At 38.3% G+C, this 15,794-nt stretch overlaps 1 protein-coding gene across 1 annotated transcript; it reads left to right on the top strand.

Annotated features, from left to right (window-relative positions):
• Nucleotides 1-13,394: 13,394 nt before the first annotated feature.
• LOC115926437 (tripartite motif-containing protein 2-like) lies at nt 13,395-15,227 on the top strand. The gene has a single exon (XM_030991148.1). It carries the CDS (start codon nt 13,395-13,397, stop codon nt 15,225-15,227), a length of 1,833 nt encoding a protein of 610 aa, XP_030847008.1.
• Nucleotides 15,228-15,794: the final 567 nt, after the last annotated feature.

The following is a 15,794-nucleotide window of genomic DNA, read 5'->3' as shown; positions in this document are numbered from 1 at the left end:
CTGTAAGTAAGTCATTCATTGGAATGTAACTTACTTGAATATTAATTTATATGTTTAAATTTGTTGTAAATCGTATTAGGAAACATGAATCTGTGTCTCTTATTTTAAGAGACTTACACTGGCTACCCATTCACTCTCGCATTTTATTCAGAATATTGTTGTTAGCTTATGAATGTTTTTACGATTTTGCGCCTCCTTATTTGATAGAGCTGTTAACATTGTACACACCTTCTAGAAATCTTCGTTCTAATAAGAAAAAATTGGTTGTTATTCAACCAGTGATGACCAGGTCATATGGTGAACGCAGCTTCGCTCACACTGCCTTAACTTTATGGAACAATCTCCCGGAACATCTAAAAAACATTGACTCCATTGTTAAGTTTAAGATTGCTTTAAAGACGCACTTATTTAACATTTAATTCATCCATTTTTGTCTGTAATGCGGTGGTCACATCCCGCCGTACTTGCAAGTGCGTGCTGTCTACGTGCAAAAACGTGGGCAAAATTTGGGTATCCGTACGTGATGAGTACCGCCTCCGTACGCGCGTATTCGCTGCGTTCGGGCTGCGTTCGGGCTACCGATTCACCCCTGTGCGTGTGACGTGCGTGCCCGGTACTGCCAACGAGCGCGCAACGCACTGACTCCGTGCGCCTTTTAAAGGCGCACGTGATAAGTGCGTGGTCCGTGCTTACTCACCACTTCCCCAGTTCAGCTATCCAATGAGCACGCAGAACTCACGTGGACCGTACCGAGTAAGCACTTACAACGCACGTTGGTCGCACTGATTTATGCAGTATATAGTCTCTTCGGTGGAATGGGCGGTATCTTGAGGCAGCAACAGTTTCAGTTCAGTTCAGTTCAGTTCAGTTCAGTTTATTTTATTTTTGCACGGCACCAACTTCAGCCAAAGGCTGTTCTTCTGTTGGTCCGTGCGCAATATAAAAATTACATGTACAATTATAAGATAACACATATTATCATAACATATGAAATATTAAAAAAACAAAAATAAAAAACAAAAACAAGAACATAAGTATACAAAGAAAAATGAAAATTTACAAACCAAGATACTACTACCCAGCCCCCCCCCCCCCCCCGTCGGCAGTTATTCTTTCCAAACAGCGTATATTTTAGATTTTATAGTTATATAAATATATATTTAAGTGAACAAAATATAAAATTAATATTTATATTACCTTGATTTAAATACAGAGAAAGACATATTTTTAACGTTCATAGGTAGCTGATTCCAAGATTTAATGCCTCTATAACATAAGCTCCTTTTCTTAAAATTCGTATGTGGTTTTGGCAGTTCTAAGGTTTTATGAGCATTTCTCAAGCTATAATGATATTCTTTAATAACAAAGTACTTTCTAAACCCACCATATATCATTCCATGCACTATTTTATACAAAATACATAGAACATGTTCATCTCTCCGTTTTGATAGATTTTCTATTTTCAGACAAAGAAATAAATCTCGGCTTGGGAACCTCCATTCAACTTGAAGTACCACCCGGAATGTCCTATTCTGCAGCTTTTGCAAACTGTCTAAATTTCCTTTTCCGGTATTCCCCCAAATTGCACTACAGTAATCAAACTTACATTGTATTACTGATTTATAAAATATTAGTGCAGTTTGCTCTGTAACATATGGTCTAATTCTTTTTAACAAATATATATCTTTTAATACCTTCTTACTTAAATATTTAATATGTTTACCCCAATCCAAATGTTCATCAATAACTATTCCAAGATACTTACAGTGGGTTACACGTTTGAGAGGAACATTTTGTATGTAAACATCTGGCACTATAATATTTTTTAGCCGTTTCTTCGTTCCGATAAAAAGTAATTCACATTTTGGTACATTTAAAGCAAGTCTGTTCCTTTTTAACCAAATATCAATAAGTAATAAGTCTGCATTTAATGATTCGGTAAGAGTTTGATGATTTGCACTAGCGTTATATAGACACGTATCATCAGCATATAAAGATATTTTACATGTTTTCAGACATAAAGGCATATCATTAATAAATAGGATAAATAACAATGGGCCAATATTTGACCCCTGCGGTATTCCACATTGCATCTGTTGTGAATTGGAATGAACCCCATTTACACAAGTGTATTGCATGCGATTGGCTAAGTAGCTACTAAACCACTGTAATGACATTACATTCAAGCCAATAAGCCGTAGCTTATTTAAAAGAATTGAGTGGTCTACTGTATCAAACGCCTTTTTTAAGTCAAGGGTCACCACGCCTACAAGATTACCTTTATCTAAACTATCAAGCCAGTCTTCCGTGACGTTCAATAGAGATGTCATTGTAGAGTGTTTCGGGCGAAAACCTGACTGATTGCAACTTATAATTCCGTTCTGATCCATATAACCGTAAAGTTGATCAAATACCAATTTTTCAACAATTTTAGCTATCGCCGGAAGAATTGATATTGGTCTATAATTGTTCATATCAGACTTTTTTCCTGATTTAAAAACTGGAGTAACACGAGACATTTTCCATTGTAGAGGGACAACACCTTGCTCAAAAGACAAATTTATGATATATGTTAAAGGCTTGAGAATATAAGTCATTACAATTTTCCAAAATTCAGCTGGTACATTATCTGGACCACAGGCCTTCTTATCTTTTAAATTCTTAATAACATTTAAAACTTGTTCTTCATTAACTAGATCAAAATGGAATCCATCTCCAGGTACAACAGTATGCATAACAGGGTTTGAATCGTTTTGACCATGATCATCAAGGGTCACAATACTTTCCTGAACTGTTTGCCCAATATTTATAAAATGACAATTAAAACAATCAGCAATTTCTATTTTATCATCAATCATATTATTTTCTATTTCAATGTGGGATATTTTCACAGAATTATGTTTTTGTGGCATTAAGCATTTCAACGATTTCCATATATCTCCTGATTTACCATTACTTTCATTGATACTACGAGTGATGTAATTTTTCTTTGCTTGACGGATACATGCAGTAACCTTATTTCGTAATTCTCTATATCTTTTCCAATCCTCAGAATCACCAGTTTGTTTCGCTTTTTTCTTTTGATCATTTCTTTGTCTTATCAATAATAATACATCGTTATTAATCCAAGGAGACTCTTTTTTCTTAATTCTCTTTTTGCGCACGGGTGCGTGTTTGTCAAGTATACTTAAAAGTGTCTTTTCAAAACAATCATACGCCTCTATTACACTGTTCATGTTTTGTATTACTTCCCACGATAAAGCAGCAACGTCTTCCTTTAATTTTTCAACATCAACCTTTTTCATGTTTCTCCCTACTTTGTGCCTATGTTCATTTTGTTTACACCCTTTTGTTTTCCCCAATGTACAATAAACAAGATAGTGATCACTGAGTGATATTTCAATAACACTTGCTTGTCCAATTTTATCACGTTCATTTGTCCATATCAAATCAATAATTGACGAAGTATTATGTGTAACTCTAGTCGGGGAAGTAATACACTGATTGAAATTATACCTTTCCATTATTTGACACAAATGTTTCGTATAAGGAGCTTTATCTGTTTTCAAAAGATCACAATTCATGTCACCCAGAATAATACATTCACTGTTCAATACATCAATTTTCTCTAACAACGTCTCAAATGATTGAAGAATGGCAAGATTTGAGTTTGGCGGTCTGTACCAGTTAACAATAATAACAGGGCGAGAGTATGGTCGTTTGATCTCTATAACGACTGTTTCCAAATTTTCAACAGAAAAATCAGACCTAGCAATGTAATTAATGTCTTCTCTTACATAAGTAGCAACACCTCCTCCTGCTCTGTTTCTATCTTTTCGTTCAATATTATATCCATCACAAGAAATTTCTGAATCATCAAAGAAATCAGAAAGGTGAGTTTCACTTAAGGTTAATACATCTATATTGGTTCGTTTCAATAAAATGCGGATTTCATCAATGTTTTTAGTTAAAGACGCACAATTCAAATGGGCTATTTTAAAACCGTTACAATTATTAAGTGTCAGGAATTGTTCTTCAATAATCGACTTTTCTCCTGTATCATCGAGTTCAATAAAATGACGAGTACCAGGTGAGTCATTTACGATATGTGGTGATTCTCTTGTATTAGGTATATCGTCTTTACTTTGTCTGATGTTAGCACGACTGGCCATCATTAATTATGGTATGAAGAAATAAACTAAACTGTAGCTCTTACAAAGATTCAACATGACGGAGATCTCTGATGGGGATTACCTTGTCGTTAGTTGACAAGACAAGAACTCGGCCGTCCTGTGTCCAGACACGTTTTGCACGCTTCTCCTTGATTTTGTTGACACAGGCACCGACTATCTCCTGTCTTGATGAAGTTAGATCCTCTTTGATGTATATTTTGGATCCTCGAAGTTTCGACTTGGCTTGGTAGACCAACATCCTCATGTTGTAGCGGACAAACTTCACTATCACAGCTCTCGGACGATTTTCTGAGCCACGGGATTGGCCATTTTCTGGTCGTGGGCGAGGTGTCACTCGATGACTTCTGTCCAGTTCTGTAGGCATGAGGTCAAGATCCAACTTATCTTTGAAAAAATTGAGGGCAATTTTATCAGTATTTTCGTTTTGAGATTCTGGTATTCCGTATATCCGTAACGAGTTGCGTCTAGTATATTGTTCAAGGGATTCAGTTGCGGTCTTTTCCCTGTCAAGGCATTGTTCGAGTTTCACCATTTTGTCTTTCACGTCTCTCACCTCTCTCTTTTTGCTTTCAAGTTCAAGTAGCAGTCCATCATGCACATTTTGTGAGATTTTTTCTTCGAGTCTCTTACACACAGTTTCATATACAGAGTCAACGATCTGATCAATCACAGGGCCTGACAATAGTACCTTTGTGATTTCCTTAAATATCACGTCTTTTAGTTCACTACTCACGCATTGTTCTTTCACGGGTGAGTGACCAGCTGAGTGACCAGCAGACTGACCATCTGGACTGGCGTCGACTTGACCGTCTCTATCGTGGGTTTCGTCGCCTGAGAGTTCGGCTAGATCTTCAGCTCGACTCCGTGTCTGTATACACTCTCTATTTCTTCCCTTCTTCCTGTCCTTTTTACTCAACATTTTTCAAAAATTCGTGTTCCTAAGAAGTCCACAGCTCCAATAATGGTGCCCAATGTAACAAATATCACCAGCACAGGTAGGTATAGCACAATGAAATCTCGAATATAGCGGTAAAAAGTGAAATTTAAAAGGTTTCTTTGCGTTACTCTTTGCGTTGCTCACCGTCGTCAAGTAGCACCGTCACACATCAGCAACAGCTGGGACTTCTAGAGAACATCGGAATGTCGTCCTATATAAACACCGAGTTCATCGCACGTGCACGCACTTACAACATGCGAGCGAGTAAGGACACCGTACGTGAGCAGCACTTGTAAGTACGGCCTCTGTAAGATAACGTGGCAACCGCACGGAGACCTTACGTTGTAAGCCCGTACCACGCACTTACCACGTGCGCAACGTACGATGCACACAACCGTTCACGGCCAGGCGTGGCGTGCGGGCCACGTACTTGCACAGTGCGTGTGACGCGCGTTGCCGGTACTCCCTCCCTGCCTTTGCCACTCCCTCCCTTCGTTTTCAGAAAAACGTGGCGGCCGTGGCCTCCCCAAAAACCGTACGGACTAAAAACACGCACGGTGGGATGTGACCAACGCTTTACCCAGTCCATCTTGTCTTTGTATTCTGTTGTGTTTTTTTCTAGAGCGCTTAGGGACATGTTTTATTACTATGTGTTATCCGCTATACAAGAACAGTAGATGTTTCATTCTTCTGTAGGCTTACATCATAATTTTCCGCTAAATATATTTTGTGTATTTATTTTGTATAATATGTATTATATTGATGGTAGTACCATGCACCAGTTGATTTACTGTATAGAGGCAACTCTATATAAAATGAAAATATTACTCTTATTTTCTGCTTCTATTAGAACCAACACAATACCAGGGTGGACTTCCCCCTTTAAAGTCCAATGAGGATTCCGCCTAACTGGCGGATACGCCGTATTTCCCAAACGAAGAATCCAAACTATAACTGTAAAATATACGTATATTCAAGTTTTTATTGTAATTCGTTATGTTTGACACAGCCTTGTTTTCGTAAAAGCGATAGGTTTAACTTGAGTTATTCTCATCAGTAATCTATGATATATAAAGTGTCTATATTTCTCCCAATCCTGTATAATCTACTACAATTCTGTATACATAATTGATATACCCCTTTAAAAATATTTATAAATAAACGGATATTTAGATATTTTTTTTGCAAAGTGTGCACGCTGCCACGGTCACGGCAGATCATTTAGACTCCTGTTGTGTTGGCATTCTAATCACCGAGCAGAAATTTGTTTTTCCTCTTCCACATTTATGATACCACATTTGTAATGATAGAGCTGGACTGTTGATCATTGCAATGAATGGCCGTTCATTGAACCTCTCTTTAATTTGCTCTTCCTTTCATTTTTATCTTGCAATCACATCGTCCTGTTCATCAAAATGATCAAATTGTAAATATTATGGACTCAATTTACAACATGAAACATCAGTTATCCCTGATGATTATCTTAATCTTTTATCTATTTCATTGCATAATACTTGGACGTAATTGCATTATTCATGTACGTAAAATACCATTGACATTGCTCATGAAACTTTAAAATAGATTTGTGTATTCATGCATAGCCCTTTTTGGTATCATATAAAAGAGGATGAATTCATCTTTGACATGAACAACACAAATGCATCAGAACAAGTTTGTTTTTCTCGTCATCGATTGGAAAATCGGGTTTCGTTTCTTATATAACACAATAGTACCTGGGAGATTTCGGAGTAAAATTACTTTTCGTGTCCGTTACAGGTATTTTGAAAGAGTAGAACACTATTGTTCGTATAGGTTGTAATTTTTTTAATTTTTTTTAGAGCAAAGAGCTTTGAATGATGGAACATCCCCGTCGATCGACACGTCCGACCTTCAGCACATTTGTCAGCAGGCCAACTTGAATACTTCTGTGTTCTTGAGTGTCGGTCTCACCATGGACCTATAAACTAAGTAGGTCCATGGTCTCATGAACCCTCAGCCAACTTTTTAGAATGCCCGTCAGTGTGACTGTCGGTGTGGTACTGGCTTGTCAGTCTCGTAGAGCAATCCGTCTCGTGGGCCGTTGGCAACGTGAGACGATAATTTTCGTATCCGGACACCTACCCCCTGGATATCCACCCCCGGATAACCAACCCCAGTCAACTACCCCCTAGGACAACTAACCCCTAGGACAGCTACTCCCTAGGGCAACTACCCACTAGGAAGACTACCCCCGGGACAACTACCCCTAGGGCAAATACCCCCTAGGACAACTACCCCCCAGACAACTACCCCCTTCGACAACCATCATCTTGGACAACTACCCCAGGTCAACTATCCTAGGGGGTAGTGGTCCGGGGTAGTTTTTCTGGGGGGGAAGTTGTCCTAGGGGGTAGTTGTCTGGGGTAGTGGTCCGGGGTAGTCTTACTAGAGGGTGGTTGCCCTAGGGGGTAGCTGTTCTTGGGGGTAGTTGTCCTAGGGGGTAGTTTACTGGGGCTGGTTATCCGGGGTTGGATTTCCAGGGGGTAGGTGTCCTAGAACTGATGATTTTATATATGCAAAGAAAGGGATCTGTTTCGTGATGGTCGATTGAACACATACTGAATCGAAGAATGAACATTGTTAACAATTATTTGAAAGTTGGAAGACCGAGATTTATGATTTGGCCTACTGGCGAGGAGAAGTTTTGGAATTCAAAATAAGAATGCGGAAGCTTGATTAATTTATGATTAAAGCCACAATGAGGTTTAAAATTATGCATGTGACATAGTGACAATCCGATTTATAATAGAAGGTCTTTAAGAGGCCCTCCCAATTTTGAATCACTGCCAATACTCGGAATTTCTATATTCTATGTATATGCGTTGAAATGCGAACAGTTCTTGTTGCTATACAGTATAATCAAGTTAAAGACATCGTCCTCTTCAGAAATGATTATAGGTCAAGTTAAATGATCTTTTCATGTATTCGTTTTAGTGTTTACTATAATATTGCCTGTATTTATTTTCAGTGTGAGTGACATCAAAACAAATAAAAGGTTAATCTAGTACACTCGTGCAACACGTCTTTTGTTATTCAAGAGCCAATATCGTCTCTCCCTCTCTTTCTCTCTCTCTCTCTCTCTCTCTCTCGTACTCTCACCCCATCTGCCCCTGTGTCCTCCTATTATATGTAGAAATAAACATTCTATTCCATCATGACGTTGTACATGTATTTGATTCTTAACTCTAAGCATCTGAAAAATGTAGGTAAACTAAAATCGCTATACACAAAGAGAATTATGCAATGCTGACTGTTGTATTTTAACATTTTGATTATTATTAAGTAGTGGACATGGGTAACTGGCAGGTGATTTTGTTTTTATTGTCAATAATAAACTCCTTTACCTCAACTCCGTTAAAGAGTGGATATGGACGCCGTATACTTCAATACTGTCTATTCGTTATATCGCCCCTATATGAGACCGGGGTAGCCTCACTAGTCATAAGGGCCGCTATTCATAAGGACCGCTATTCATAACATAAATCTTCCTATACGTAAAGAACCGCTTTTCATAAAACGGAAAGGGGGTCGCTATTCATAAAGGGACAAGGACCGTTATTCCGCTATTCATAACATGAAACTTCCTATACGTCAAGAACCGCTATTCATGAAACGGAAAGGGTGTCAATATTCATAAAGGCGTAAGGACCGTTATTCATAAGGTCCGCTATTCATAGTGTGGGATGAGGGTCGCTATTTACAATACAAAATGAGGGTCGCTATTCCTTATACGTATACTTGTGAATATTGACCCTTTTCTCGTATTATCAATAGGGACCCATATGAATAACAACCCATATTTTGTATTATGAATAGCGACCCTCTTTTTCGATTATGACCAGCGGTCCTTATGGATAGCGGCCCTTATGAATAGCGAGCGGACTCCATTAGACCATGATACTGCAGTCACACCGCCGAACCAACTCCAAAACAACCTCACAGACCTTTCCAAATCGACCATTTCTCTCCAATTCTCTGTATAAACGCGATTTCTTGTTCGGTTTTCTTTTGGTCTGGGCATCGTTTCACCTAACCTTTAAAAATACAAGTTCTCTGAAATCTCCTTGAAACACGTATTAATTACAATACAAGTGTTTCAACAGGATTCCGGTGAACTTGTGCATGTGACGGTTTCGTGAACAGCTGGCCTGGTGTTTTGTTTCGTCTGTGCAAGGAGGAGGAGCACTGGCGTACTGACTGGGGCAGTTGTCCCCCCCCCCCCCCCATCAAACTCAAACGTGGTTTATTTCTAATGCGATACAAGTGATTTACAAATGTTGCTGAAATGACATGATTTTTCGAGGGGGGGGGGGGGGTTCTCAGTTTTGTATGCGTTTGCTGGATAAATAAATTATAAATTCCCAAATTTGTAGTCATGCAAAAACAGCTATGATAGTGCGTCTTTTTACATAGGAAAGGTGCCCCGTTTACTTCAGATGATTTCCCTTTTCAAATCTAAGAGGTTCCCATTTTACTTTAGCAAGTGCCCTTTTCTGTTGTTATAAGTGCCCTTTTTTATCTTTGAAGAGTGCCCCTTCTCACCTCTACATGTGCCTCCTTTTTTGTGACACGTGCCCCCTTTTTTTGTTGCTCCTTACCACCTCTGATAAGTGCCCATTCACTTCTTATAATTACCCCTTTTCAAACCTGAGAAGGGTCCCTTATATCTTGAAAAGTGCCACTTTTTATTCACATAGATGCCCCTTTTCACTTCTGGTGAGTGCCCTTTTTCAAATTTGAGAGATGCACCCTTTAACGCCCTTTTCATCTCTGATAAGTGCCCCTGATAATTTTGACACTTCCGATAAACTTTGACACGTGCTCCTTTTCTTTTTCTAATAACTGTCATTTTCCCTTAGGATATGTGCCCCTTTTTCCTTTCACTATAAAATGTGCTCATAATTTATAGCAAAATAAGAGCAATTTTTTATCATTAATTTCGCCCAAGGCTTGGTCGCTATACGCTAACTTGCAATTAAAGTTGATTTAATTAGGTTTCTTATTAAATATCTATAGTTAGATTGTGCTTAGAACCCCATCATAATTGTGTTTTCCCCCTCTTTATAAGATGTAGTTTTTCACACTGCGACCTCACAAATCTTTAACATTTTGCTATATGAAATGTTCTCCAGTTTCTTATGCAGATATAATGTCTATTGTGATCGAGTCGTTATTCCATCTTCCTCAAAATTTAGCGAGATTTGAACCTTTTTCCTTACTACATGCATGTAGATAATTTGTATGTTTCTGGATATAAGACAATATACAGCAATACAGTAGCCACCCAAACGTTCATGAGGTATTGTAAATACTTTTATTTTGCTTACCAAATAAATGTTGATTCACGTCGAACTCTTTCTGAATGTTACTTTGTGCCTTTGTGCAAGAAAGGGCAATCCATCCTGAGTAATAATTTCATTTTTAAAAGCAAGAAATGAAACATGATGGAGAAAGTGAACTATGTGGCTTCTATACATGGAATAAAAATTCAAGACCGACAATCCCTAAAGCCGCACCAAAAATTCTTGCATTTATTATGCCAGATATAAGAGTATGGGGATTCACAGTAAGTATAGGTTTTGTCGACGGGCGGGTAGGGGTGGGGGAGGTAAAAGTCTAGCTCGAAAACCAACTTCCAGATTCAAGGAAAAATAGTCACACAGTGTAATATAGTGCCAATCTTGCCATTTTATTGTCATGTGTATATACATCTCATCAAGATATAAGGGAATATCATATTTGGTACGCGTTGTAATGATGTAGGGGAAGGCATTAAGGAAAATGATAAACACTCCTCTTTAATACAAACAGATGAATCAAGGGTTCACTTAACCTTCACAGTGCTCTTAAAATTGCTTTTATCATTATGAACGTACATTTTGCTCACTCGATGTTTTTGCTGATATGAAAACTAATGAAAGCATGAAAGAAAATCAATGTTTTAATTTTAAATTGAATAGAATTGCAGTATTTTTTTTTTTACATCAGGATTAAAGTACGATATATAAACCAATAAATATGATACTAGGGTGTTTGAATATTACGCACCTCTCAGAATCGGGTGTTGTTTGCACGTGCTCGAATATATCATTCGAAATGTTTAAACTTGTGGGAGAGGGGGCTGTAATCCCCTCAGCTCCCTGTCCTGTATTCATATGGTGTTAAGGCAAAAAAAAAAAACCTGAACAACTCCACACTGTAATTGATCGAACATCGCTTTGCTCTCTCAACCAGACGATGGTTAGTGCAATAAAGGTAAAGGTATAAGATTGAACATCTTCTTTAAATTTTCTACTTTCCGGATGTGTTTAGCATGTTTAGCGCCATCTCCAACAGTCTAACTGTAATCTCGATGGAGGACCGCTCCGAAATTTAGAATCGTTTGTAATGGTGTGGGGGGGGGGTAGCAGTAATATAATGCATACTGGTATATATTTGCTCGACAGACGCTCAACAAAATGAGGTCGAGTTTTTATTGGGCGATCACTTTTTGGACGATTCAAATCTCAATGTCAAAGGTTGCTGGGAATTCCTAGTTCCTAAATATATACCGAGAGACTGAATACATACATGTATATAGCACCACTTTAATGAACAGTGAACCAGTACATTGCAATGGCAAAGAGTATACATGTTTACTGACTGATTTGATTTAACACCTATAGACTGATCGGTATTAAATGACTGAAAAAGAGGTGAGTGAATTAAAATGTCTGTCATTTACAAAAGACATGCAGTGACAATTAACAATATTTTCGTTTTACATTGTTGCAGTTGATCTATATCTTTATTCGACTGACGCCCAAACATTTTGAGGTGTTGTTTGTATATGGTTCATAAAATCATAATTTTCCTTTAGCTTAGATCTCGGTCTAGATGTCTTTGAGGTGATAAATGGAAAGCGATTGAGCTAAGGCCAAGAAAAACCATGTATAACTTAATACTGTACGTTTGTCCTGTGAACAACAATGCTGTTGGTACGTTGCAGTGAATTAAATTACAAATAGATACATGTATGAATGAATGCCCATGTCCATGGTTAATATTCAGGTTAATATGTGATTATTAATATAGCTAACATTTCAGCTAATGATTCTGCCAAATCAGAGCAATCTATATAATATCCTCTTTACAAACAAACATGATGATTTTTGTATAAATAGTATATATTCCAGTGTGCATAAGTACATGAATATAGTACTGCTTTTGATACGTCATCAGCTTATCATATTTGTTTCCGTTCAAAGGTAACATGTTTCTAATACATGTACTTGGTTTTAGATTAATTAAGAAATAATGTAATGATTATTATTCCAATGCCAAAGTGATGAAAACGTGAAAGGTAGACTACATTTCTGAGACTTATGTTAAAATTATATTTTTGTTTTCCAAGGTATAACCATGGGCTTCAAGTGGTTGATTATTATAATGATTTGTATATATACTTCAGATTTTCACGAAATTTGTACAAGCATGTTAACATGTAGTTGCAATACATGTAGAGGTGTTGTGGTTTATTCTAGTGGATAGGCTGCTTGTTTTTAAATCACGTGGTTCGCGGTTCGAGTTCCACCACGGCACTAATGTCCTTTGGCAAGACATTACTGTACATTGGTCACTCTCCACCCATCCCATGTGTATAGTGAATGGGTACCCGGTAGGAAGAAATTCCGGGAATGCTTAAAGGCACACTATTATGGTAGGTTAGCTAAAGACGGGGTAGTAATATGATTGCAGGGCCCTCGGGGAAAACAGTATGTGTATTTATGATGATCTGGGTAAACAAGGCATCATTGTAGTTATAGTAATTATTGTTATTTTTGTTGTCATTATTATTATCATTATTACCATTATTATTATCATCATCATTATTATTATCATCATCATCATCATTATCATTAGCATTATCATCATTGATAATATATTCATTCCCCCCCCCCCCTTATAATGTCCATTATCTGAAGAGAGACAAAGGAAACAGTTTGATTTTTAAATTCATTTTCACATAGTACTGTACATAGTAAATTCAGTTGATGAATAACATGATTTTTTTTAAATCAACATATAACGGAAAATCATATTTTGTACGCCTTATATTCTGTAGGAAAAAGGCGTGAGGGAAATGATAAACCCTCCCCTTTAATACGATCAGATGAATCAAAGCTACACCAATCATCTTTAATTTCCCCTTTTCTTTTATCTCATATTCCTGTAGAATTCTAACCATGGCTGATACATTAAAGAATGTTATTGCTCAGAGTCTGGAGTGTCCTGTATGTCTGAATACCTTCACCGATCCCAAGATTCTGTCTTGTTCTCACACCTACTGCAAGGCCTGTCTGGACAACCTCTTGGGATGCAATGGTAACGACCAGATGCTCCGATGCCCCGTCTGCAGAGCTGAAACCCAGGTCCCAAACCAAGAAGTCAGCAAATTACCGGCAAATCTGGCTTTGAAGTCTCTCATAGAGGACATGAATAATCAATATCAGTTTTGCTCGAATTGTAAATCCGAGGACAAGCCCAAAGCTGTTGTCTACTGTCAAGACTGTGGCAGGTATTTCTGTATCACTTGCCACAGCACACACTCTCAGTGGCCAGACTTCACCAGTCATGAGGTTTTAGCCCTGAGTGAGATCGTATCAGGGAAGGTGTCAGTACGTAGATACCGTAAATGCAGAAAACACCCCAAAGAGGATGAGGAGTGCTTCTGTTCCGACTGCAGGAGATTTGCCTGCTTCAGGTGTGTTGTCATGGAGCATACAAACAAAGGACATCTGGTCATCGAGGCAGGTGTTTATGAAAGCAGCCATGTAAAGAGTTTCGAGGATCTCAAATCCAAGGCGAACAAGAAACGCTCTTGCTTTCAGAAATACGTTGATTTTATTAATGAACAGAAGGAGCGTGTGAGCAATGTTCAGAAGCAGTGTACAGATGATATCAATAAAGCATATGAAGAATCAGTCCGGCAGTTGGCAAAGAAGAAAGAAATCCTCATTGGTGAAGTCCAAGGTATGACCGAAGGTGTAAAGAAAGATCTGGAAGAAATGAAGAAATCGGCTCAGGAGCACATCACTCACTTGACCACCATAGCTGACGTGGTAACCAATAAGACAAAGATACCGTTAGATATGGATGCTTTGGCCGCACACGACACTCTATGTCAAGACTTACAAGAGGCCTTGAAACAAGAAGATCCTGACTACAAGCAGCCGAGGCAATTGAGCAAGAAAGGAAAAAGCGTCCGTTTCAAGAGGAACGGTGGAATGGACGAGAGAGCCCTTGGTAAGATCGTAGTTGCAAACCTGGTTGCAAAGAACATCGCTTTGTCTACCAAGGAAAGCATGATTGCCATGGTTGGTACACCAGACGGTAGGATGGCAGTGGGAGTTTGGACAGGTGGCGTGGAGATCTTCTCTGCTGATGGGCAGTACCAGCAGAAAATTCTGAAGTATTATTCGATTTATGGAGTAGGGTTCCTCTCTGATGATCGGTATGTTATACTTGATAACTCAAACAATATCACACTGTACACACTAGAGTACACAAAGTTGAATGTAATGTTTGAGACTCTTAGTCGCGATAAAGGTGGATTTGCTAGCCTCGCTGTAGACGGTGATGATCAGATCTATGTTAGTTACAGGAAAGCTGAAAAGATCCAGGTATTCTCACCAGAAGGTGGGAAGGCGATCAGGGAGATACCATGTGATGGGTATGTACCTGACCAGATTACCAATTATAATGATTACCTGATCACTAAATCTGGTGATACAATACGATTGATTGACAAGCAAGGTGTTGTAAAATATCAATTAACGAAAGCAGGGGATGACGTAACTGCTGCTGTGTCTGGAGAGAATACAATCCTGATAGCCACCGTGAAGCACGACGTATGTTTGGTCAGCATTGATGAGTACACTAAAAAGCTGAAGCATGTCCAGAACCTCGTCATCGATTACAAGATTGAGAAGCCTGTGAGAGGGTGGTACACTCTCCAGCAGTACCGATCAGGAGAGATCGCTTTCTGCACTCCTGATAGACTCTATATATTCCACTGAAAATAATGGATGACTCGTCCTTACTAGCACTGTATGATATCACTGTCTTCAGGCCCGTAGAGGAAGAGGAGGGGGAGTGATGTGTGCGATCGGAAATCTAAAGGTAAAACCGAGCATGATAAAATAAAAAAATTAAGAGTACCGTAATATTTCGTTAAAAAACGGACCCATGCCCGCCCCCTTTGTCAGAAGCTTTCAACAGGTATTTAGTTACCTTGACTTCATAAAGTGTTGATAACATCTATTGAATCATTTTATTTGTTACTAGTTGAATTGGAATTTTCGTGAATGTTTTAGAAATGACATTCCTAGATCATGAGATTAATTTGAATGATTGAAGTTTTTTTTTATTTTTTTTTTAAAGTAACCTTTCCTTTAATATACTTCTGATGTGTTTGTCTTTCAAGATTTGGTTGTTGATGACGACTCTGCATTTTTTTTTTTTTGGGGGGGGGGGGGCTGGGAGGGGTTAGCTGTTGTTGATGTATAAATGATGTATGGACACAATTCAATTATGGACTATATAGTCGGAGATGATAATCCTAGGAGTGGACTATAGATGTGTTT

Source organism: Strongylocentrotus purpuratus, unplaced genomic scaffold, assembly GCF_000002235.5.
Source record: "Strongylocentrotus purpuratus isolate Spur 01 unplaced genomic scaffold, Spur_5.0 spur5_scaffold_2, whole genome shotgun sequence".
NCBI lineage: Eukaryota > Metazoa > Echinodermata > Echinoidea > Camarodonta > Strongylocentrotidae > Strongylocentrotus > Strongylocentrotus purpuratus.
This window is presented reverse-complemented; position numbering and strand designations above follow the sequence as displayed.